The sequence below is a fragment of the Rhipicephalus microplus genome, chromosome 4, assembly GCF_043290135.1.
Source record: "Rhipicephalus microplus isolate Deutch F79 chromosome 4, USDA_Rmic, whole genome shotgun sequence".
Classification (NCBI taxonomy): domain Eukaryota; kingdom Metazoa; phylum Arthropoda; class Arachnida; order Ixodida; family Ixodidae; genus Rhipicephalus; species Rhipicephalus microplus.
Window position 1 is genome coordinate 68,394,053 of NC_134703.1, and position 26,603 is coordinate 68,420,655.

The following is a 26,603-nucleotide window of genomic DNA, read 5'->3' on the forward strand; positions in this document are numbered from 1 at the left end:
TCTACACAAGATATAGTTCTGAATCGCCTCCGGGATCGGAGGCAAGTGATGACTACATGTGATTACGCCAGCATTGCACGCGGCATCACTGTATGTGACCTCATGATGACGTCACAAATTTTAGTGATCTGCGTAGCCATTATGACGTTATCACGTGATTAGTCTTTGCATTTCTCGTATTGACATTGACGATTCGGAATGCCGACATCGATGATCAAGGAGGAGGAGGAATAAATGAGGAAGGACAGGGAGGTTAGCATCGATGATCAATGTTCCTGTTTCATGTGCCATCTGATGCTTTCTCTTAAATGCGAATAATCACCGAGTTTTTACGCCTCAAAATCAGAATCAGAGGGCTCCGGAAATCTCGACGGCCTGGAATTGATAATGTGCGCCTAAATCTAAACATGCAATCGCCTACCATATTGCCTCCTTAGAAGCGCTGCCGCCGCGGCCGTGATTCAGTCCCGCGACCTTGCTTAAGAGAAACGAGTACGATTTAGACTACTTCACGTCCTTCCGAATTAGCCTCCTTCCATCCCGTTACAACACTACGGCGTGCTTTCCTACAGGCTACCGGAAATTATCTTCTTTTTTAACCTCAAAGCAGTGTCAGTGGTCTCTCAGCTGTTTGCAGTAGCAGTTTCCTATGAAGACTCCCATCTCAGTTTCGCAGCCAGCTGTGCTCACTAATTTTACGTGACGTTCAATGGGATTTCATGTTGAAGATGCATAATGTTACTGTACTTCCATGTTGCGAATTTCAGGATGACACTTCAGTGTTCTGACAGGTTCTAGATGAGTTCTGAATACAAGTGGTTGGCTAAATGCGACTAAATTTCGCTTTTTGATATGCTTAGCGCTTGTCTTTGCAGCATTCACACATTTAGTAAGACACCGAAATGCAGTTGGCAATATTTCCTTACGAAGGGAAAGTTATAGGCTCACTGCAGTTTGGTGGCTGGGACCGTACTGCTATCTTAGTTTGTCCGTGCGTATTGTGGTATTTTTATTAAGTACTACACTGATAACGAGTCCTTGGTAAAATTCCGGGTCATACAACTTTGGCAGACAAGACGCAATAAACACCAGAGGAAAGAGGATACTATGAAGTCACTGCAACGAATTGGCAGTTTTTTTTTTTACTGAAGTAGGGCTCAGTTTTTTTTTGCTTTTTTGGAAGTATATTTCATTTGGCTGTTGTCCTTATTCGAAGATTACGTGAAAGAAAAGCAATGCCTAACATAAGATATTCAATCAAACTTCTTTTTTTTTGTTAATTCCCCTTGGCTATCTTGCTACTCCATGAAAAAAAAAATCAGCAGATCTCACGTACTTTGGGAATCGATGTTATGCGAAGCATGTAAAGAGAAGATAACTGTGTTGTAATTTTTGTTGAGTGAAACGTTAACGAATTGACGCTAAATGTGCAAGTGTTGTACGCACAGGTATACGGTAAACAGTCGCATGCTTAATGATGAGTAACAACGCTAACTGCAACAGAGGCATCAACAACACAAGAAGCGGCAAGCTGATGTGTGGCGCTTGTACCAGCGAAGTCGGCAGCCCTAGACACTGCTGAATAAATGAGCTTCAGTCGATGACGCTTCAAAACAATTGTCGTTAACCCGACAAGTAGTCTGCATGATAGGCCGTATGTACTGTTTATCAGATCGGATAGCCCACACTTCAACCACAATTGACGTTTCACGAACATTACTGCCTACTTGAATAGCAGTTCCGGGACCTCGCGTGGTTCTGTGCTAAAATACTTGACTGCCACGCAGAATACTGGGGTTCGATTCCTGCTGAGACCATGACATTTATTCTATGCCGCCGTGTGGTTAACGCTGCCCATGCCCACTTATAGGAGCGAAGGCCCATAGGGCCAATATAGCTGGCGTCCATCTTGCCCCACAAAACCCAGGCAGAAACTGTTTAGCTGCACTATAAAAAACGCATGTGTAAACAACCGACTTTATATGTAATGAACTACATGACAGCACGATACATGATCGCCCACGCCGTCCGTCCATTCATATGCCCGTTCATCCCACCGTCAGCGCGTCCATCCAATCGTCCATCCATCTGTTCATCCATGCATGCGTCCAACTGTTCTTCGTTCCGTGCATACGCCCACCTATCAGTCCGTCCGTGTGTTCATCCGCCCATCGGTCCGTCCTTTACACTAGTGGGTGACTTCAACGTTGACGTTATGGACCTTAGGCCCTATTGCTCCGCCCAATCGTCATCACTCACTTCGTGGAGATACACAGATTTTTCTTGACGCTCTCGAATTAAAACTACCCATGTGTGTTTGTGTAGTTCCTTGGTTGATACAAATTGTCAATCACCTTCAGTGCATTACGCAACCACAGTTGATCTTCACCGGACCTGACGGCTGCGTCGTAGGATTACATATGTTATGTTTATAAAATGGGATAGCCATCACTGCATCCCCGAATGACGCTTCACTGACATCACATCACAATCTACTTGAACAACAAATGCGAGACTTGTTGTGGCTCTGTGGTAGAATACTTAGCTGCCACGCAGAATTATGGGGTTGAATTCCTATTGGGACCCTGACACTTTAAATGCGAAGCATTTCTTAGCGAACTGCAGTGACTTTGAGCGCATCTATCTATCTATCTATCTATCTATCTATCTATCTATCTATCTATCTATCTATCTATCTATCTATCTATCTATCTATCTATCTATCTATCTATCTATCTATCTATCTATCTATCTATCTATCTATCTATCTATCTATCTATCTATCTATCTATCTATCTATCTATCTATCTATCTATCTATCTATCTATCTATTTATCTATCTATCTATCTATCTATCTATCTATCTATCTATCTATCTATCTATCTATCTATCTATCTATCTATCTATCTATCTATCTATCTATCTATCTATCTATCTATCTATCTATCTATCTATCTATCTATCTATCTATCTATCTATCTATCTATCTATAGTACAGTGTGGCCAATCCCCCTTGTGGGTATGAGCCAAAATCTTCTAGGTAACAAGACAAGACAATCATGGCATGAAAGTCATGTATGACATAATTTACGTCCGCCTGGTAACGTTGTGTTGATTTTAAAGTAGCATTTATCAACCTTCCTTATTCGTGCTTCGCTTATTATCGATTCGTACTGCACGTGGGATCTGCCAATCTTTTTTCTGTAGATTCGACGGGTCAACACAGCCCTTTTCAGCTTTTAGGGGCGAAGCTCCTTAAAGCGGCACCCGTTCGTCCCTCTTAGTCGTAGTCGTAGTGTGTAACCAGTCTTACCTTTTGACCTGCAAGGTGGTGCTGGTGGGAGCTTTCTCCTGTGCGTTGTTGAAGAATACAAAAAGTTCGCAGCGTGCGCGTTAATTAAAAGCCGAATTTTCCTGTCTCTCATTCCCCATTAGCAGCCTTTGGCATGTACATTGAGCGCTATCTGACAAGAAAGGGTTGCTATGTTATACTCGCTGGGTGTAACCTCCTTGGTTTTAGAAAGGTTTAGCGAGCGTTGGGCCGCAGTGCCATGAATACAGTGAACTAGTATATACCATGAATTCGAGGTGGCTAAAGGTGGGAAGTGGACAAGAAGCGCAAGCCGTAAGAAAGTTTGTGTGTGCCGCCTTTCGTTTAGTCCTTGGAATGCCCGCTGGATGGCGGTGCTTCTATATGCGGAATATACGATGAAAAGATCCGAGAGGGCGGTACTTGGAGTGTTTACTAGATGGACGAATGGACACACAGACAAACGCATGAACGGACGCATGGATGGCTGCATGGACGTAGGAACACATGGACGGACGCAGGGGCGGATGCATGGACGAACGCAGGGATGGACGCACAGATGGAGGTGCGGACGCACGAACAGACGCACGCACGGGCGGGCGGATGGATGCGTGGATGGTCACACAGACAGACGCATGGACGAACGGAAGCAAGAACGAATGGACGGATAGATGCTTTGCCCCACTTTCCATCATTTACACCATGGATATGCAGCCATTTTTTTTCTTAACGCTCATGCGTTGAAATTACCCCTGTGTGTTTTCGCTGTTGCTGGGTAGATATGAAGTGTCAGTCACCTGTCGAACATTTCTGCATACCAGGGGCACGTACTCACCCACGGATATGTGCCACTGTCTGGGGGAAAGTGTTTGACGACGTACATGATGGGATCGGGATATTATTCGAGTCATCACAAGCGAACCGTATTTGTCAAACTATCTTACCCTCCCATTTGGTTTACCCCAAGTTAAGGGGGTGATCACGAGAGCGCCCAGATGTAGGTGGCTAGGTGAATAGATAGATAGATAGATAGATAGATAGATAGATAGATAGATAGATAGACGCTAAAAGAGCTTGTGGTACGCAAAGGAACGCTTCGAATTTAACACGAGCAATTTCACGATGCTTTACTTCCCTTTCTCTCAACTATCTGAGTTTATTTTACTGTTAGTGCTCCAATAAACTGCTAATAAATTGCTTTTGCATTGTATATAGCCAGGTGAAACTTGATATTACGTTTCAAAGCTTCTTTCTTACTTCGTACCCATAGAAGTCTGAGTGAGGTGATCTTTATACTGCTTCTATGCGCTACTTCGTGAACGAAAAAAAAAAAAGCTTTTTTTCGGCGAGAGCCAGCACAACATGAAAAGTGGTTTAGATAATTGCATGCTTTAATACGTCGTTAATGGGATGGTGGTTACTGGCTATCTTGGTTTTTGAGATTGCGACCGCATGCCCGAAAATTTCATTGAAGAGGTTTTGACATATCTCAGGCTGCGAAATGTTTTTTAACACCATATATATTCCTCTAAAACGAAGTGAAACGCAATATATGACCGAATTCTGTGCCAGTTCCATTTATTTTTCATGAATTGGTCCCACATTCAGGAAGATATGTTTAGAGTATTAAACAACTGTGTTTGCAGTGGAAGCATGCTTTCCATATGCAGGAAGTGTCACTTTAATAAAAAGGGTTCATCACTGGACAGCTTCGGACAACAACATGCTTTGAAAGGAGTCTAGGCAGTCTCTAGCAAAGCGCACGACAAAATACTTTAAGCTAACATGTCCACTGAGCTGTAAAAAACAAACTAGAATGATTGAATGAAGGCCCCGTAAGAACGTTTGTATTCCATAATTACAATGCCACATTTTGCCATATTTTCTTGGGACATCAGCTTACACAAGAAACATCCGGGCAAAGGCATTTTTCCCCCGAGTTCCAAGATGGTCTGGGCCGCGCGGATGACGTACAGGTGACAACAAACAACGCACCTGAAGCGGCATTTTCGTTTGGTCGCAGAAGCGTTCGTTTACGCAGATTCATTTCAACACTAGCTTGACTAGTGGTGGTGACTGCAGTCATGATGCTTGAGGAGGGTAGAAACACTTGTTGAACAAGTTCTCGCCCGATGCGACGTTACTCTGCTTGCAGTTAAAGGCGTCCTCAAACTCTCGCATGCTCATCACTGCTGGGTCGATGAGGTCCATCTCCGTGACGTTCTTGCGCAGGAGCACGACTTGAGAGAAGTGCTGCTCCCTGATGCTCGTGCAGAGTGTCCGCACAGCCGAAATGAAGAAAAGCTGGTCAGGCGTCATTTGCGCGACACCCTGAAGCGTGTCGTCGTCTCTGCCGTCGACGAAGATTTGGTACGCCTCATAAGCCACCCGAAGCGCGAAGACATCCGTCACAATGCTCGTACAGTCCGGGTTTGTGTTTGGGTCCAGTCCTTTCTTGATGTAATCCAAAAGACATTGGGTCTTGTCCTTGAAGATTGTCTTCTGCTTGTCGTCTTTTAGAATTCCTTCAGGCGTGTGGAACATTTCGTTAACGAAGTCGCGGGAGACCATGGTTCCGAGGCCTCCGAAGGTAAGGCCCCACGGACGCCTCGTGTCGAAGTAGGGAGGCTGCATGGCACCGGCCGGTACGATGAGCGTGTTGTCGCGCACGTCGTAGAAGGTGGTCTCACGCGGAGGCCCAACGCGCCGCTCCAGGTCCACTACCCGGGATGGGAAAATAAATTCGGCCAGCCTGCGATGCATGTACGGCATCATCGGAGGTGGAGAGAGGTAGCGCTGATACCGATTCCGCGAGGCACTGATGTAGCGATTAAAGTACGATCCGCTTGTCGGCACGCTGTCGTAATAGGCGTTTAGTCTGGAGAAATTTTTTATCCATTCAGGGTAGCTGACAATGTAATCCATTCTCGAAAATTTTGACTGCACGTCTAGAGGGGCCCATTGAAACTCTTTAAGTACGACTTGGAACCCTTTCATAAGAGCATTCACTGACCGTGCAGCAAAGTCGAAATGGTCCTGAGAAAACACCGTTTCAGCGAACACACGTCCCACAGCGAAAGGCATCACATCGTTGACATCTCTGATGCAGCTCCTGTCGTACGGGAACCTTTCTTCCTTTAGTCTCGCCGTCATGAACGCCTCTGTCAACTCTCGGAAGCTAGTGCCAGCGTGCCGCATAAAGTGATGAACCGCGCGCCACCCTACATAGTTCATCATGCGCCGCAATGTCTGTTGGTCTTCAAAAAGCATGGACACACCTTTGAGGTACCGCAAAGAGCGAACCAGAACAGGAGTGCTTTGCCTGATGTCTGATTTCACTGGAGCCACATCCTCTAAAAACTGCTTCCAGTCAACACCTTTGCTTTTCAGTTCACTTGTCAAGTCATTGAGTGTAGTCCTCTTAAACCTTTTTTTCCGGCAACCTTCACTGCAGCGATGTGCCATGTTGACTTCAAACGCCATAATTGTTGTAGCCAGCTTGTCTACATCCTGTCGTCGTGGTCGCACTGCTTTAAGAACGTCAGCAATGTACGCTTTATAACCAAGCAAAGTGTCACTTTTGTGTTCTGCAAACTGCAGCAGCGTACCCATGGGCACAATGAAAGTGGAGCAGTCAAGCGCAAACACTCTAGCCAGAGTGTTTTCGGGGTCGGGTAGCATCTTCACTGCTACGACTGCACCGACACCGGAATCGCGGATGAACTTTGCTAGGCTGAGGTATGGGCTCGAGAAAAAATTCGTTGCGGCACTTTCGGAGTAAGGCCATGAAGAAAGTCCATAGTCACTCAGTAATTGATTTATCAGGTTCGTGTTTTTCGGTTGCTTCTTTGGCTCTTCTAGGCATAGCCTGTAGAGTTCAGTGGCTTTTCTCACGGCCTCTGACTCGCTAGCCCTAGCCTGATAACTGAGTAGGGCTGTCTTCATCTCGGTGTACATGTTATCAACAAAAATGCGCTCGGAGCCAAGGACTATCTTGCGGTAGTTCTGTGGTCCCTCGTGTATCCAACTTTTGCATACGTAGTCGTATATGCTGTCGCAAGGCTTCACACTTGCATTCAACACGTAAAAGAGGTGAGTACCAGCCGCACTGCACTGCACGTCGCGACATACGTGATCGTCTTCCCCGATTGCAGAAGGCACTGGTGGACTGGTCATCGAAGCTCGCCGTTCGAAATCGTAAACAATGATTATGTGGGAGATGACAACGAGGATGAAACATGCCAGGAGGTTTGCCAAGAACAGGCGGCGCGGGATCAGTTGCCTTTTGCACTCCACTTCACGGTGCACTTCGTTGTTCATCATGGCGTACAGTGCAGGATCGTTCCCATGCTTTTCGGAGACTTTGTGCGGCTTCTCAGGTTCCGGCGGGACTTTCGGCGTTTGCTCGGCAGGCTTCGGAGGTGGCCTATTTGGTCTCAGTCCACCTGGTGGCACGGGCGGGTGCCTAAATGGGGGTACAAAGGTTCCAGCCTTTTTTTCTGATGTCGGCGCTGACGTTGCTCCCGGTGTTGGCCCAGATGAAGTACCACCCGACGTAGGGCCTGACGTAGTACCCGACGTAGGGCCAGACGTTACACCTGATGTAGCACTGGTTGGTGAAGCTAAGCTAGGTTTTGCATCGCCTTCAGGCTTCGCTGGTTTGCTTGCGTTCGTAATCGGGGCTTGTTGCTTCGGAAGCAGTGGTTGCTTCTCCTGGTCTTTTGTAGTGGCAGTTCGAGCAGATGTGCTGGACTCGCTGCTATCGGAGTCACTGCCGGAGCTAGAACCAGACGACGATTCGGAGGACGAAGACGCCGTTGCTTCTCCAGGTTGCTTCTGAGGTAGTGGCACAGGGGCTACCAATTTCGCCTCTACGGCAGTCACTGGAGCGGCGGTTGGTTTTTCTGCCTTCTCCTCCGCTTTGGACTTTACATTGTTCGTTCGAGTAGTAGTAGTGCCTGTAGTGCTTCCGGTAGTACTGCTGGTACTGGTGCTTCCACTCGTGCTAGTAGAGCCGGTTGAACCTGTGGTACTTGTGGTACCACTACTACTAGTGCCCGTGCTGCTGGAGGCACTGGTCGATGTTTCGCTTTCCGAGCCCTCGGTCGAAGAGCCGGCGGTAGTGCCTGTGGAAGACGAACGACTGCCTTTCTTACCTTCTAGGGGTTGTGCCGGCGGTGGGGGCTTCGGAGGAGGTGGTGGTGGTGGTGGTTTCTCGTCAGTTGGTACCAAAGGAAGTGGCTTTAGTGGTCGCTGGTGTAAATCCTTTATAGCTGGGCGTTGTTGTTCCTCCGCGCGCTCGTCCAAAGGTACCAGTGCCATAGACACTGGCACCGCAGTGGCCTTGGGTGCTTCCTCGGAGCTTATGGCCCCCTCAAGAAAGTCTTTCACGATATCCACGTTGTCTCCCGCCACGGGGGGCATGGGAGTGAGGCCATCTTCTTTATCAGACTTGTCCGGCCCTGGGTCCCCGTAGTCGACGCTGCCGATACTTTTTCGCCGATGCTCACCGAACGGTGGCTGACTGCCCAGCTCACCTTCGTTGACACTGATGGACGGTCTCCGGATGTCACCATACTCGACCAGTGGTTGTTCGGGTGGCTCGCGACTCTTATGCTCTGTCTGGCTGCTCAGCGGGCTAGTTGAACCAAGCGACGTAGGTAGGGGCTCTAGCCGGGGTTCACTTTGACTTTTGTCATCCAGGGGCATGAGTAGCGCCGGCTTCTCCCTGTGCTTCTCCGAGCTCATGGTGAAGCACGACGAGAGGCGGCTGGTTTGACGAGTCTTTCAGCTCGACCGATTTTCCGCGCGGCGACACTTTGCCGGGCCATCCGCTGAAAGACGCATGGACCGGCCGTGAACCGACGGAACCCTGGTGGGACCGGTGCGGCGCTGTCGGTGATTCCTCGCTAGGTGCACGGTGGGCAATTTACGTTTTTATGGCGCGGTTCCATCTTGAAAGAGGTGGAAATAATAAAAAAAGGCTTGCCGGGAGCGAGCTCTCGAGCTGGGCCCAGTGGCTGGCGCGCAGCGATCGGTGCTCCTTCCGCTTGTTTTCTTCTTCAATGTCTAGCTTGCTTGCTTGCTTGCTTGTACATTGATTACTGGTGCCAACCCATTACGGCACCTTAATCAAGAAGTCAATGGGCAATGTAAACGTGAACTTTAAAACATAAACAATTAGTATATCAAAAAATTCTAATTTTTAGAAGTAGAAGGCTAATTTTAGTTATTAGGTAAACAACTAAATACATAAATACTATGAATAAAAGCAAAATAATTATATTAAGCGCTGGGAATAACAAAATAATCACTGACACATATAATATATTCGTATTTTTTCAGAAATATTGAAGAAATGACTCCTATCAATTCATTAACAAGAAGACATTCTTATCTGAACGGGGTGCTTACAAAGAGTCTCCCTGACGTTCCTGTGGCTGGCTGTAGTATGATGAAGTGGCCCAAAAAGTAGGCATGCGACAAAATATGATCTTTTTCGTCATTGAATGACAGCAACAGAGAGAGTGTGATATCATTTTCAGGGATTTCTGTATTAACTCTCTGAAGAATAATGAGACGACGATGAAGATGATGATTATGCCTCAAACATGGCTCATACCTTCTCAGAGAAAGAAGTAAAAAATGTATCTTAATTAGTGAGGCATTTTCGGTATTGAACATCGAACACCGAGTGAAAAAGAAAGTAAGTAAAACAGAAAGAGTGCAATAATTTCTTTTTACCCGTTAAGGTCACACAGTAAAGTCGTTATCTTCAACAGAAATAAATGTGATGAAAAACACCTTTTTATGCTAAGTTATTTTTTCAGTAAAAATGTTCACACAGGTAGGAAAATATAGTCTTATTTGTGTTGTTTTATGAAAGTAAAAAAAATGGCATTAAAAGCGTTTTTGTGGCTGAAGCCCAATGCTGAAGCACAGAAGGTCTTAACTATTGTCCGACTTTTTCTTCTTCAGTAAAAGCTTACTCCACCGCTTTGAGTTGTCATCAGCTCCATTATTTTCTGCTACAGTGCACCACAAATAGTTAGGAAACGAAGAAAATAAAGATGGCACATTAGCGATACATTCTACTGGTAATATGCTGAGTTTAAATTAATTTTGTCTTGTTAAATATTTTAAAACTGGTGTCACATTGCGCGCAAGACAGCTAGAGCTATAGAATTTTTGTACTTGTTTCCTTTTTCGTATCTTCAGAAAAGTGATTGTAGCACACAATTCTGCATTTTATTTTGAAATTAGAGCATTATATCGACCTAAAATTATGTTGGAAGTGCGCTTGAACGAAAACTGAAGTGATTCCTTGCTGAGCCCGACGACATAACACACACGCATAGGTTTTTTTTCAAGTTAGATGGAAAATATCGCGTCGAAAGCAGCACTTTATTTATTAAAGTGAAGGCTCGGCACTTTTTTTTTCATATTTTTTATCACTGTGAGAGGAGTCGCAATGTCACCAAAAGCTTTAGCCAATACGCTGTTTCTAAAGTTGAGGACCAAAGAGCAAAAAATACCAAAACCTATGCTTTCGACAGTCAGGAAGCGAAACGAAGAAAACGAGTGTACAAGATCTATGAGAAAGCTAACATCTCAGACTAAACAGGTTTTACGAATCCAATGCAGCAGTTGTAAACACGCTTACCGGATTCAATGAACTCAGAGACATCACTTCGATTTGGTTTTCCACGGTCAATGCCCACAACTTTATATACGGTCGTAAATTCAGGTATTGCTGAGGTTTCGTCGTCATATACACCAAATGATGAGACGGAGAGAAGCTGAGATGGTTGGTGTGTGCAAAGACTTCGGAGAAAGCCACTGGGCTCAGCAGAAGAGGCAGAGGTGCAGATTGAGTACGACATCTGGAAATAAGATACACTACAAATTTTGCGCTGCACAGTTTTTGAATTGTCCCCCTGTACCGTCTGCATCGGGTCTTTTCGTGTGAGAAATTTTGCGAGAGAATTACCACTTAAGGTCTTCAGCAGGAAACGGGGCATGTGTTGTCCCACTTTTTCAAGGACGCTTTATTGCTCAATGGGACACATACGTCACACTGTTAGAGATGAAGCCGCTTATGAACGAGGCTTCTCAGTGAGGACTATGGCGTGACTGATGATGAATTTCATTCGTAAGCTGCTTCGCATCTAAAAACGAAACTTGAAGGAGTCAGAGGGTGGTTCCAGAGGAACTATGTCAAGGTGGCGACTCTCTTTGGTGGGTAGTGAAGAAGGGTCAATAATTGCAATAGGTACTTCTATAAATATTCCCTGTTGAGGTGGAGCTACCCATTTGGCAAATTATACGGCAGTATACTATTACTGAAACTGACGCCACCCACCTTGGATGGCTCCTCTCTCTCTCTCTTTTCGTGATGCAACCAACATTTTATGACCGCCGTCTCCCAAACCGCTATCCCGTTCGAACCACTGTCTATTATACTTTGCCTCTATTGAGATCATTCACTCACCGATTACGCCGCCAACGCATTCCTGAACGCTATCGTGTTAAGATTTCCACAGTCTATTCGCACCGTTTCTGGGTCAATACGGACTCCGCATCACTTGCACCCCACATCACACGAGTATGTACCGTATGTGGCCGAGTCAGCCAGTGAGTGATTAACATTCAGTTCATGTGAGTTGCCGGGCTGGGCTCTCTCCTATAGAGTCGACAGACAGACCACGTCTCTCAGACGATTTGTTCACCAGCTGTATCGGCCAGAGTTCATTACGTAGTCCGCAGTGTGGCCCACCAACCCACCCAAAGGTCCTCATCGAAAGCCAACTCTCTAACTTTGCCAATTATTACTGGAAGCTTCCAGAATGTATGTGCTATAGGTGTCCCATTACTGCAATAATTGCACTGGTTAGCCTTATACAAATCAGGATAACATCCGCCATCGAACGATCTGAACCGATATGAGTTTGGTGTGAGGAGGTAGGGGTATTCCCATCGCTGAATTTTAGTGTTGGGTAATGTCAGTACATTTGGTTAGTCTCACCGCCGATGGCCGAGCCGTGTCCACAAGCCGTAGCTGCTCCTTGTTGTTTATCGACGTAAACAATGTCTCACGAAGCAGAAAATGGATTAGCACGTGACAGAAACAACCCTATGTAGTTTCTCCACGATATACCATAATTCTTAAGCCGAAAGATGGGTGGATTCGACGAGTTGCAAATACTGTGCGAAAAACCGCTCATTCTTACACAGTTAATCGGTCGTCTTACAACATTACGCAGAGGAGCATTTTGTTTCTCCATAAAGCGCTTAGACGATCGTTTAACGCGTCTTGATGCCATGGTGGTTTTTTACCTCAACACGAGCAATACGCTTGTTGCTCGTATAATGTGTGCTGTCGTCTTAATCTAAGGTGCAGCGGAAAACGCGATCATTTGATTTTCATAGCATAAGTATGTTCAAGCGAAAATAGAATGACCAGTACAAAACAATAAATAAAACAATGCTTGTAAGGACAGCACGGCTGACAAAGGCTATCAAACAACGCACGTACAGCGCCGTTCCTTTTCTTCGCTAGTTCTTGCCTCTTGCGCTTTTCTTACGCGTGTGTGCTGCAAACGTGTCTAAGCTTCTACCCTTCATATTAAACCAACGTAAACAATGCATTCAAAGCGACAGAATACGACGTTTACGTATCCTTCAGCGAAAGCCATTAAGCGGGGGCAAATAGTGGGCTGTGAAATAAACTTTATAAAAATAAATACAAAAATCTGTTGTAAAAATTTATGAGAGAGACCGACGGCGAGGAAGATAAAATATCGCGGCATATCCACGGACCGAGTGATGATGAGTGGGGCGAAGCGCCGGAGGGTTATATATACAAGTACTGTATATATTAAACAAGAAATTCTACACTTTGTAAGTGGTAACTATACGTCACTTCCGTTCCCCCTTCATTATAACGGCTTTATGGTCGGTGAAGTGGTGGATCGGTGACGGGGCAGAGTGGGATGTTTGCAAGGACAAAGTAGTGGGTAGTTTGCAAAGGTGGAACTATAGGTGGTCACGTACAAACAAGGAATATACACTGTGAGACAACCTATGGTTCTTTAACGTGCACCTGGATACATGCACCCGACCATCTTGCACTTCATATTCGCTGCTACTCAACAGCGTTCGCTTCGTGGTCGGTGGAGTGGTGGATCGGCGACAGGCGTAGTGGGATGTTTGCAAGGACGAAGTAGTGGGCAGCTGGCGAAGGTAAAACTATAAGCGGCCACGCACGTCCATAAGTACATACATACATACATACATACATACATACATACATACATACATACATACATACATACATACATACATACATACATACATACATACATACATACATACATACATACATACATACATACATACATACATACATACATACATACATACATACATACATACATACATACATACATACATACATACATACATACATACATACATACATACATACATACATACATACATACATACATACATACATACATACATACAAGGAATGGACAAACCCATGCCTTTAGGAGCTTCGCCCCTAAAAATCCCTTTCCTGCAATGATGCCCGGATGCACAAAATGGACTTTAACTCCTCACGAATACGGACAAAGAGCGCTCGCGCAAATGGCTCACTGTTGTAAATGTGCCATCCGGCTTGTCGGGGTAGCATTCCAAAGATTTATTTGTGCAGTAACTCACACAAAAGCTTTAGCGACATGAATGAATTATAAGGCGTTTTGTTACTGTAAACGAGGTTGTGGGCTCGATTATCGGCTGCGGCAAGCTTCATTAAAGCAAAAAGAATAAATGACCATTTTTCCTCGTTCCCTTAAACATTCGTATAAATGTTAATAGTTTCTTCGTGGGCCCTCTCACTACAGCGTTTCCTTTCACTCTAGATAGTGGTGGATACAATCGTGGCTTACATTTGCCTAAAGTACGTTATAACACAATTTTGAGATGTGGGGCTGTACAAAATAGGCCTCATGAAAACAAGTTGAACAATGTACGAAACTGCTGAAAATTCGAACCATGCAAATAAACCTTAGCTGACCCACTTTAATCCCCAGCTTCTTACTCCACCGTCGCAGTTTCCAGCATTACAAGCTACGGCAGCGTATGGTGATGTACCATGGTATCATCCTCTCACGTTGATTGTTCAGTGCATAATTTGAGATGACTATAGCATTTATATTGTATTTATTGAGCCTGATTAGAACGTGATTGCTATGGCCTTGTGCATTCGCCTTTAATTTTGTCAATAGACATCTGCGGAGAAGAGATTTTGCATGTCGTGAAGAGTAAGTGGGTAGGTGGGCTCGTATTGCAGAACATATAACACGAAAGAATGGTGTCCACATTAGCCCCGCCACAGTTTTACAGTATCAGAATAAAACACTTCAATAAATTGAGTGATTTCTATAAGTGATTGGAGCAGTGAACAGAACGTTAGTAGCGAAGATAAATATACATATATAAAAGAACATGGTAATGAGCAATTATGTGCTACGTATACGCCATACACGTAGTTATATACATTCCTATTTACAGTAGCGCCATAAGATATCCGAATGATATAAAGTCCTAAGGACCGGAATTGTAGAGTCATATCATGCACAGCACTATGTACTATCATATGCAGTGGTCCGTATGTCGGCTGCATTGACAGCCAATGGAGCACCGCCGCAGAGCGCAGCACAATGCACCGCAAGCCAAGGGCACGCCCACTCAAATTTTGAAAGGGGATCAGGGGGTTGAAGCTAGGGCTAGGGCCTTGGTAAAATTGATCTGCTTGCGGGCGTAGCTGACGAAGATCTGCTCCAGGGTGGTGTCGCACACGTAGAACTCCTTGAAGCGGTATTTCTTCTGTATGACCGCCATCTTGGAGAACATCTCACTCCAGGTGGTGTAGGTCGTGGCGATGCGGTACTCGAGCACGCCCTGCAGGCCAACGAAATCCTGATGTCACTACAGGAACACCGAAGAACGTTACGTGATTTTGTCCATGAATCAATGTTGTTATATTTATTGATAACAATAGATTTGTGCATAGATAATGAATAGGGGAAAGTCAAGTCGTTGCGTATTTAGACCGGATGTAACCAATGTTGTCAAAACAAAAATTGTAGGTGACCCTGTTAGCTGACTTAGATACTTGGTAGATGCACCTGAATGTATTTGTTAGGTTAACTTCTCGTTGCATCGTCGCAACATTCTCAGCTGCTCATAAGAAAACAGACTGTCCTCTTAATGGACTAATCCACCTGTTTGGCCCTTATCCCATTAAAATTAAAATAACTTGAACAAAAGTCATCAATTTATTTCCAGTTTTAGCTGTAGAAAGCATTGTTTGCATGCTCAAAAAACAGAAAGGGCCCGAGTGGAAGTGCTCGGAAAAAACAAGCATTGCCAATTTCTGCATCATCATAGCGACCCTGCGCGCTTTGAATCGAGGGGGTGCATATAGGGAAGTAGTTTACAGACTACGCTGAAAGATCCTCTCAATTTACCGAATATACACCCTTGCTATTGTTTTGTTCCTCAGTTGCAAACTTGCGCTCAGGTGGTGGTATTTTGAGTATGTGACAATTTGAACGAAAACAATGTTGCTGTTCAGGCACTCTTAGAATGAAGAACTCCTATAGGTTCTAGTATCTGCGGAAGGAAAGTTGAAAGCAAGATACTTTGTCTAATAGAGAGCCCTTTGGAAATGACGGCATAGATGAAAGTTTTTGAATTGTTCTAAAGAATTGGATTAACTGTAAAGTCGCTCGCGAAATTTCACGTGAAGCCAGAGTGCCACCTCAGATTTAAGGCAAGTGACACACCAGGTACACGCAGGTTTCATGCAAGATACGAAGACTATATAAATGAACGCGCTCAGCATACACACACAATGGACTATATCCGAAAACTTCCGCAAATGCTGATCACCGTGCAGTAATACCTCTTCTATATATAGTTTTCTTTCAAGGAGGTTTGAATATTGAAGCAAACTTGTGAAATACGGTTTTCGCTGGCGGCGCTGATGTACACGAAGAGCCCACTGCCGAGGACCGTACAGAAATGCCGCATGTCGATGGAGCGGCGGTCACATGAGCATTTTGTATGTTCCATTGTACAATAACTGATGATCAATCGACTGTGAGATTGTTAATGGTCAGCCGTTTCTGATTCAGCTATCTGATCTCTTGTCGAAGTGACTCGGCATTGTGGTCAATATATGAAGGTGTGACTATCGTTGTTGCTGGTAGCAACTGAAGTGATGCGTTGCTAACAACGTGAAGGAAGGCTCAAACCCGGCTTGATAGAAGGAAACAGAAGGGAGCATGGCGCAGTGCCACAAACTGATAGAAAGAAATAAGAAAAATAGCAGTTCAGGCGCGCACCTGCCAAGCTTCGCTAGCCCTCCTTTTCCTAAAAGGGAAGCGCTCCTGAAGTTACTCTGCATGACGTACTGTCACTGAGCAAATAACGCGCAGTGATGAGGCTTTGAACGTGAAGGGAAAAACCAAGCGATGCTTGCCTGGAAGGAGTGGTCGAGCTGGCAGCTGTGGAACTCGGCCTTCATGTCCTGCGTCAGGTCTTCTTGGTACTCCGAGTCGTCAAAGGTGTCCTGACGCAGCCTGATGGTGATCGTGTAGCCACGGCCAAACTTGCTCTTCAGCTCGTCCACCGTGCCAATACACTCGAGCTGGCCCGAAAGCATGATGGCGATGCGGTCACAGAGCCCCTCGCACTGCTGCATGCTGGGAGAAAATGGAGAAGTGGACACGATTAGCATTCGTTTCACGACAGGGACGAAGAGAGAAAGAGAAAAAAAAAAACAGTATGGCTGAGACAGATCAGTGCGACCATTTTGTTATTACAAAACTGGTTTCTCGCAACGAAAGCAGAATTTGAATGGATTGGTGCTTCTGCTGAAACGATGTACTGTATTTTGGCTACTGAAAATGGATGGACACGCTCTAACGCAAGCCCGAACAAAGAGCAGTTGCGACAGCGACGATGCGACTGTTCCCACTTGCATTAGGTCATTCGCTCTTGTGCCATTTCCAACTTTGTCGCTTGTGTGTAACGAGTGGCTTAAGCATCACGTGCGTAGTAGTGAATGCATCTTTGTAAGACTGCTAACCCAGAAGCTGCTGGACGTGGGTTCGATACCGGTCATTACAGTCACATTCTGATGGAGGCGAAAAGCTAGATGCCAGTGGGCTGTGCATTGCCAGCGCACGTTAAGCCCCAGAGTGACGAAATTTAAGGAGCTCCCTACCACGGTGTGCATCATAATTATATCATACTGTCATGACCCTGAAAATCGCAGACAAGAGTGTTTACATGAAAACGAGAAGTATCTGCTAAGTTTGTCGGCAGCAAGGTAGGATAATGTGACTGTTTTTAAAAAAGGAGGCACTAGTGCAAATTCGCACAAGTGGATGCAAGTGTCGATTGTCCCTTCTCATGTCTAAAAGAGCCATCCATGGAACAGCAGATGTAGTACACAACATGACGTAACGAAAATATTGACGTTCATTGGCCTCTTTTATAAAACCAGTAGCCCTCCAGCCGAATCACATAAAACTACATCACCCTGACAAATGAGCCAATAAATGCCAATATTGCTTGCACTAAGAACATAATATACACAATGTATATCCCGGATGCGGTGTTGCCGACAATCGACTCGCCACGGAAGTCAACATAAACGAACCGCGGAACCACCCCCACGGACTTCCCTCGAGAGACCACCATCCACAAGTTATAAAGATGAAGACCTTCACGCAATCTCGCTTGCCAGGTGGTGCCACTGGCATCTACGTGGGACTCGGGGTGAACTGGCCGATTTGGCTGCTATTTGTGGGCTCTCAGCACCATTCCAAGATCGAACGAACCTGTTGGAGGTGACCAGCATTGCGCAGTCTGTCATCTCGCGGATGATGCTGAGGCTGCGCCGTATCTGCGCCTTGGCCGCCATATCGACGCCAGTGCTGGGCTCATCCAGCAGAATGACGCTGGGCAGGCCCACAATGGCCAGCGCGATGCACAGCTTGCGCTTGTCGCCCGGTCTGCACAACGAAACGCCATCGTGCATTTACCACACTATAACTCAGATGACCAAAAGTTACTCATAAAATGTAATTAAATTACATCCCGAATTGCTTTCAAGGCTTTCAACAGTGTAATTACTACATACAGATGCCCGAAAACAATGATAATATATAGCCAGTACGTTTGAAAAGTAATGAAATTACTTTGAAATTAGTTAGAGAAAAGCTCAATCGTGCACGAACTATTTACATTTCATTTACAGCACTTATGGTAGACGCCAACATTACTCCTAAAAGAAATTTACATGACAAACTTTGCTGAATTACACTAAGTTACAGCTGGCTAAAAGTAATGACACTAAGTCACTATTATGTTTGAAAAGTAATAATATTACTAAGATTTTACTTTGAAAAATGTTCTTTCATGCACAGCCCTTGTACCGTTTACATGTACGGTACTCGCCGATTTAAACGAGACAAGTTAGGGCTAAGTAACGAACGTACTTCCGTTTGCAACGTCTTTAGTTCCGTTCGTCTCGGTGTAAGATTCGCTGAACTCCTAGACCAGCGCCAACTTTATTTTTAGATACCGAATTCATAACGACGTATCGTTTTCGCGAGTGGACGCGAATTGCTACATTAAAACATTAGACGTGTTGGAATTCATGAGTACTCTACACTGGTCAGCAAGCTTAATACTAACGCTGCACAGCGTGTACTGAAACAGTTTCATTGAAGCTAGCGACACGTAGCCTGCGGTTATGTTGCCAAAATTTTACCCATGCACGCCGACGCAACATCCAAGCATACCTTCGCGGCTGGCATCAAATTAGTCGACGTCACGCGCGGGAGCGTTTGTGTTAAGCTTGCTGACGACTGTATGCCACGTCATTGCAGTTTATATAAAACGGATATCTAAACTCTCTGTTTAATTTCTACGTTTGCGGTTTGGCACTCAGATTAATCTGTCTTTGATTTTCTTTCTTTCATCGGTCACAATATATTTTGTTTCATAAAGGAAGTCAACGTGCTATATTTTGGTAAAAATTAATTTGGAACGTAATAAGTAACATCTGAAATCCCTGGCTTGGAGAAATAAGTTACATTACTAGTTTAACGGCTCACTAAAGTAATTGACTACATTACTGCAAGTGCAAGAAAAAAAAGGAATTATTGTAATTTTTCATCTGCCAGGCTTGCTCAATGCTCAGAAAGATACTTCAGCCCAGCGTAAATGTAGTGCCACTGCGTTTATTTTTCGTCTTAAGATACCAGCGTTGGTGTTCACAGCCGAAAAAAAAAAATCACAGGCCTTGGCGAATCGGCAAATTCAGTTTTAAGAGCGATACAGACTAGGCGCTGGATGAAGCGGACGTGCCAGCGCTATGCGATACTAAAAATATGCTTCCCACATAAGCTAGATATTAATCGTGCTTGCGATGCATGACAACGACTCTGCCACGGTCAAAGCACCCACGTGTAGTTGCTGGTGATATCATTGGCCACGGTGGTCAGCTCCATGATGCACAGCATGTTTTTCACCATCGCTGTCGTGTCGTCGGGCCGGAAACCTCGAAGCACACAGAACAGCTGGATAACCTGCGTTCGTAGGTCTACCATGAATGGTCCACTTCGTCGCAATGAAAGTATAGTCGGTCACTATTTAACGGTGAACTATCAGTGGTTATGGAGCTCTACTGCAAAAAAAGGTCATGGGTTCGATACCGGCTGCGGCAGTTGCGTATCGGTGGAGACGAAATGGTGAGATGCCCGTGTACTGCTCGGTCAGTAAACATTAAAAACCCCAGATAGTCAAAATTTTCGAAGCCCTCCATGAAGGCCTTGCTCAATCATATCGGTGGTTCTGGCACGCGAAACGCCATGTTTTTTAACCTAACAATAAATGTAAACTCTGCGCACGACCATCACTGTCCCATCAATAGAAAGCTTGAACAGATGCTCTACCAATCACAATTGTTCAACCGCGTGGCGTGAAGAGTGCAATGTGTAATTCATATAGGCAATTTCTTATTGCAGACACATGCTCGCGTCCCTGGTTCTCAATCATTTTGATTTTTGATTCTGCTGGCTGCAACGCGATCGAATTGTGTAAAGAGTTCGATGTAAAGAAATCAGCAGAGACATGTAATTTAGCGCTACTTTTGCGTCAGGTGTTCGCTATGCCACGAACTTGCCTCAGTGAACCAGGATTCAGCAAGTGCGGACTGTGGCGACTTCCTGAATCACAAAGAATGAAAACGCTAAAAAAGAGAAGCTATGATTTAGTTTAGATCGACAAACTGTACTCTGAGAACCCCAATGCCATAGGTTTGACTATCGTAAGCGAAAAAAATCAAGCTTAATGTTTCATTTTTTTAAAATTAGGTGCCTAAACTTCCTTGCGTGACGTCAACAATCTCCAAATGCATTTTTTGTAATTTCGCGGCATTGGCGCAGCGAAAATTTCGGAAGCTTCGTAGCTACGTCTACGACACCAACAGGTGACAATGTACTTTATTTTTATTAATTATAATGCCCCTGTCACACGGGCACCCTGAAGTCCTTTAGACAAGAGGACATCTTTCGGAAAGGCGTTCGGGCGCAGTGACACACGACAAAGGAGTAACTCCTTTCCCGCAAAGATCCTTTTCGCAAAAGCAGATCCCGTATCTACTTTTCTGGCAGGAAGGGAGTACTCTCGCATACAGTGTGCATAATTTATCAAAAGAAGAACACGTGTCGCAACACTGCGGTGCCCTGTCAGTATTTTTTTGCGCTGAGAAAATGTTTTCATTTTCAGCAGCAGTGTGATTTGTTGAAAAGTGAAGGCCTATAGTCTGTCCGTACTCTCAAACGCCTGCATTACGTCACTAGCGCGATCATGTTAGGGTTGGCAGCGGCAGTTTCTGTGTCGGTGACGTAGTATCTTGTAACAGTGGAGTCAGCTCAGTCGGTAAGAAAAAACCGCGCGTCCAGTGGACTCAAAAGGAGACCTGGGCGCTGATAAAGCTATGGGAGGACCATTTGGACGCCTTGCAAGTGCAAAAGCACAACGGTGGAGTGTACCAGGCGATTGCAGAGAGCCTCACCGACACCGGTATTCCAAATTCACAGAAAAATTGCCTTCGCAGCGTTTAGCTCATCTTCGATGGAGCCGAGGGCGACAAGAGTCAGGCCCACCTCAACTGTTGCTTTATCTCTGTCTCTGCGCTGACACATCGCAGGACCACGATGAAACGCGGCACGCCGTCACTGACCCAGCTGGACGCAGCCATGTAAAAAGCACGACAAAAAACAAAAACAGCAACACATTGACTGTTCATAGTTGCCAGACGAACTTAAGTTGCTGCTAAAAACGCAAAAAAGCGAAAGAAAATTACAGGTATGCGCGTTATAAGCCACCAGACAATAAAAAAAAAACGGTTTTATGCTCCGGCGTCGCTGAATGTGACGTACATGCGCGGATTCTTTTTAATATTTCCAATCTTGCTGCTTCCACAAACAGCGCCACTTTTTTGCAGCGTTCTTCTGAGGCACCACCTAAAGCAGTAGTCCAGTGCCGTGTGTCATCAGCGCCACTCCTTTCTGCAAATGGTCCCCTTAGGTGACAAAAGGGGTTTACTTTAAAGTACTTTACTTTTGCCCGTGTGTCACGGGTATAAGTCGCGTAGGACTCAGCAGACGCCTTTAAAATCTATGACGTCATGGTTCTTGGTGCCGGAGTATGAAGGTGCGTTCTTCACCCGCATTTTACTTTCGCGCGTTTTATCGCTTACCAAGCGTCGTTGTGGTAAAAGAGGTGTTTTCAGGATTATGAAACTGTACGCGAAAAATCCTTTTGCTCTTTTGTGCCCCCTTAACGAGATATGGCATAGAACTAATAAAAGTGCAATAATAAATTCGTTTCCCTAAGTGCGCCTTCATGTGTTTGATATGAAAGGGAAGAATATTTCATACCTAATTAATTCAAGACAAATTTGACTAAAGATCTTGTAGTTTCTCGTTCCTGAAATAATTTCTCTGCGGGAATCTTGACAAAATCGCTTTTTGTCGCCAGATGCACAATGTACGGTTACTGCAGTACATTTGTTGGACTTTATGCTAACTGCAGCTCTGTCGTTTTTTTAACAGAGATTTCTCACTGTAACACCAACTCCTGTGTAATTTAAACCATCGAGTCATTTGTTGGCTGCGCGTAAGAAAAATCAGGCTATTGCCAAGAAGCTGCGCTATAGAAGTGACGGTATTATGGGTATTGTGTCCGTGTCTTGAAGTTCAGTAGTCTAATACTTCAATTAATTAACTTATTCAGTTAATAAATTAACTAACTAAATTTACACATTTTCGCAACGAAAAGGCAGCTCCATGTGTTAATTGTCATGGCACTGAAAAAATACTGAGCTCGAGGTCTCTAACTTCATTCCCGGTAGTGACCGACATGTTAAAAGGTGTGGTTGAATGCGAATATGACTGTGTGCTGAAATTTAAAGTGCGTGAAGTTAATATCATCGCATTTTATGTTCTTTCTCTCTGTCTCATTGATGCAGCCTCAAGCGTATTCAAAAATGAGCCTTAATTTGAATGCGTGGCCTCACTCCAACCCTTGACCTGATAATACATTAAGTAATGCAATCGGCAGCGACCATAGTGCCAGTTTTAACTGATGACGTCACACCATGATGTCATATGACGGTAGTTTGAGTCAATTTTCTGAGTGTGGTAGTTAGAGACCGCGTGCAACCATGCCTGTTCACCAATATCTTGGTTTCCCGCACCGCGTTTCCTTGTGATGTTTACTGATAAACGCGTTCGAAACATTTTACTTAGGTTTTTGACAAACATAACCTACGCCCTGCCGTACCTCTCGCCCGGTAAGGTGGTCGGGTAGGCCAAGGGCGTCGGGGCAGTAGCCGACCTTGGAGGAGTACTCCGTTGGAGTGCGTGACAGTGACAGTGAGCCCACGTAGACGTCACCCGACGAGATCTCGGAGAGGCCCGTCAACAGCTGCATCAGCTCCGTCTTTCCTGCCCCGGTAACGCCGATTATGCCGAGGCACTGCATGCGCGGAAGCCTTTCGATGGAAGATTCGTTTTTGAACTATCCGTCAGTGTTACCTAATGGCTGGTTGTGCAGCGGCTTCGCCTGGTACGAAAAGGGCACGAAAAGGGCACGTGTGTCGGTGGGGAATTGCTTGATTCATTGATTGACTGACTGATTAACTGATTGATTTGACACGTTTGATCTTAGAAGTAGGTGGATAGGTGGTCTGGTCACCATTGAGGCCAACATGATTTCTGACCATGCGCTTTACTTTTATTAATTATAAAAGAGAGGGAAGTGTTCGAGGGGTTTGTTACTTTGTTAGACATAATTTAATGATATCAATAGGGAATTACTGATTATATTTATGTATAAAAAATAAACGACTTTTCCCTCGAATCTGTGTCTCACGCTATAGGTATTGAAGTTACTCAAGTTACAATATTGTTACTTCAATTATTCATTAAATCATGCTATAGAGTAACATCGGAAGAGTAAGCTTTCCAGTAAGCCACTTCATAGTTTGAGGGGTCTTTCTCGCCGTTGCAGTCATGAAGTTTCTCAACAAATCAGGTGGGCCGTGGCAGTAGTTGCTTATTTTTCTAAGCAATAGTGGGGCGAGCCGACGTAAGTGATGTGGCATATCTGTGTGGCGACATGTTGCTTGCACACACCCGTGATAGCATCGGTCGTCTTAGGTCACTGTGTGGTCGCCCCTCACGAGCAGCAGTGCGATCTTTGTCTGTCGCCAGCGTGAAGGAGCCCTAAAAGCTCATTCCCACTTGCGACCATTACCGGTCGCGCGGCCATTTACGATTGGCGACGAAAGATGCGACCCCATGTGACCGATATTCACACCAGCGTGCGACCTATAACCACCGTCATGCAGAATTCACGTCTGCCCGCATTGTCAATGCCTCATGAGATAAGCTGACGTCCTGTTATTGGACATCAGATTGGTTTAGCGCATTGCGACTGCAGTCAAGCGATTGGAAAATAGAACAGCGAGCGACTGAGCAGTAGTAGCCCTTTGCGACAAGTCACTTTGCGATTAACTTGGTCGCGCGACCAGTGCTTGCTCTTTGCATGTCTGAACAAGCCTTAACACGAGCAGGTGCGTGCGCTTACCTGGCCAGTCTTGAGGATGAAGCTGACGTTGTCGACGCTGCTGCACAGACCGAAAGACTTGGTCAGCTTGCTCACCACGAGCGCGTACTCTGGCGGCATGGGTCCAGAGCCGAGCTTCTGCACCCTCGCTGCTTCGTGCCCGACGTCCGAATCGAGCGGACACCTCGCCAGTCGTGGTCCCTCCTGGTACTCCTGGGGCGAGCCCGCACGTCTGTTCCTGTGGAACTAGATAATAATAACATTTGTAGGTGTTTTTACGTGCAGAGACCCCAATGTGATCATGAGAAACATCGTAGGGAAAGGGTGCACCAATTGACCACCTTGGTTTTTTAAATGCGAAGCAGCTCTTTGACAAGCCTGTGTAACGCTGTCCCTCCGTCCGCACCACGATCCCCTGGCCGCAGTGTTTGGGATGGTGCCAAGTAGGTCCCGCCTTCCCTTACAGTGCGCGCTTGTTGACGTTCATTTCCCTCTAGTCTTTCACCACTCGCTGCGTGTCATCTCTCTTCAACCTCTTCACCACTCGCAACGTTGGAGCGCACATCGAGCAAACAGTCCTTCTGCGATGAAACTTACAGGAAACCCAACCCGCCTCCTGTGTCTTTGTGTTTCAAACAAACATTCACTCGAGTAAACACTGCACCGAGTTTCGCTTCAAACCGCTCTTCTGGCACCCGCGTCAACACCCTTTTCAACCGGTTCAACGCCGTGCGCACCGCTGCTGCTTCGCATTCCATCAGGGTTTCCTTTCGGAGAGATGGTCCATAATTTTTTAACGAGCACATATGTTACGAACACGGACCATTAGCATTTCGCTTCCATCAAAACGTGGTCGCTGCCACCGGGATTCGATCCCACGACCATTGGATTATCAATAAAACACCATAACCACGCGACCACAACGACGGGTGTGGAGTTTTACGGTCGTTCATAGGGGAGGCGGTGTCAAGGTGTCAAAATATTATCTTTACTGCTATAACTAGTTACTTCATTTGCGATGTTTTTGTTTTTCTTGTATTTGTGCCTATGCAAGTTACTGTTATTGCAGCGCAGTCTGGATATGCGATAAAGAGCCGATTATGCGGGCGTCCTTCCACTGCTTTCAATTTATGAAACTACGTATTTATGCAATATGTATACTACCATCGTGGTAATAAAAAAATGTGAATCATTGCAAGAATTCAAACAATCGATAATGAATATATTTCTTGCTCTTGACGTGTATGTGTTTTAGAACTTTGTTGTAAAAATGACTAAATAATAATGACAATGTTCCACGACTCCGACATAATGTTACAAAATATTATTGTTACAACTATAACTAGTTACTTCCTTTGTGGTATTTTGTCGTTTTTCTTGTATTTGTGCCTATGTTCTTATTGTGACTGCATCATTACAATAATTTCATTACTTTCATTATGCTACTACTTTAATTGGCGATTATTTGCTTACTGTATTATTAGTTAGGTCTCTCTTTATTTATTGAAGAAGAAAGTTGATTTTTTACTTTTAAATATGTTGCTTCTGCTGCCCCAGTGCGGTAAGACCTAGACAGGAAGTTTAAGTCCTCCTTTTGTCTTTGCTCGAGTGCAAACCCCGTATACGTGTTATGCCCAAAATAAAGGTTGAAAGGGTTCCAGATTGTCAGCGTCGATGAAATACGCTACCACGAACTTTAGGCTAGTCAAACTAGTTATGCAAATAGCTCACCAATTCAGTTGTAAACTATCACTACGTGAGTAGAAATGTTATGGCTTGCATATAGCGCCCTTGTTGTCTAATGAAAGCGAGATTTTTATGCACTCGCGTCTTTCTGCTGCGCAATGAGTAAAAAGTCAATTGAACATTTGTGGGAAGGGTTGTGTAGTGTTAGTACCGGAAAGAAGAGCAATGGCTCGATGCGATAAAAGGAATGCAGGGTTTCCCCGCAGCGAGCTCTGCAACTCTAGCTCAATATAAAATCTAGACACGCTCGCTAGACTGTCAGCGCATGTGACGCTATCACTACTGGGCGCTAAGGCCAGCTAAGCTTAATGTTATCTCACCCCG

General features: G+C 45.1%; 2 protein-coding genes across 2 annotated transcripts; both read right to left on the bottom strand.

Annotated features, from left to right (window-relative positions):
• Nucleotides 1–4,912: 4,912 nt before the first annotated feature.
• On the bottom strand, nt 4,913–9,365 carry LOC119172718 (neprilysin-1-like). The gene has a single exon (XM_075892921.1). The coding sequence runs from the start codon at nt 9,057–9,059 to the stop codon at nt 5,394–5,396; it is 3,666 nt and encodes a 1,221-aa protein (XP_075749036.1). The 5' UTR covers nt 9,060–9,365; the 3' UTR covers nt 4,913–5,393.
• Nucleotides 9,366–15,083: 5,718 nt separating this feature from the next.
• LOC142814368 (phospholipid-transporting ATPase ABCA3-like) lies at nt 15,084–24,750 on the bottom strand. The gene is made up of 6 exons (XM_075893089.1): nt 24,555–24,750; nt 23,247–23,441; nt 19,863–19,984; nt 18,230–18,403; nt 16,864–17,086; nt 15,084–15,278 (listed from the first exon to the last, which is right to left on the bottom strand). The coding sequence occupies exons 1-6, from the start codon at nt 24,651–24,653 to the stop codon at nt 15,084–15,086; spliced, it is 1,008 nt and encodes a 335-aa protein (XP_075749204.1). The 5' UTR covers nt 24,654–24,750.
• Nucleotides 24,751–26,603: the final 1,853 nt, after the last annotated feature.

Bases quoted from the DNA above. Each gene is read 5' to 3' on its own strand.
- LOC142814368 (XM_075893089.1), bottom strand. From the start codon at position 24,653: ATGCCGCCAGAGTACGCGCTCGTGGTGAGCAAGCTGACCAAGTCTTTC. The intron at 23,442-24,554 runs GTAAGCGCACGC...CCGCGCATGCAG, and splicing joins TCATCCTCAAGACTGGCCAG to TGCCTCGGCATAATCGGCGT. The intron at 15,279-16,863 runs GCAAGCATCGCT...GTTGGCCTGCAG, and splicing joins AGCTCGACCACTCCTTCCAG to GGCGTGCTCGAGTACCGCAT.
- LOC119172718 (XM_075892921.1), bottom strand. From the start codon at position 9,059: ATGAGCTCGGAGAAGCACAGGGAGAAGCCGGCGCTACTCATGCCCCTG.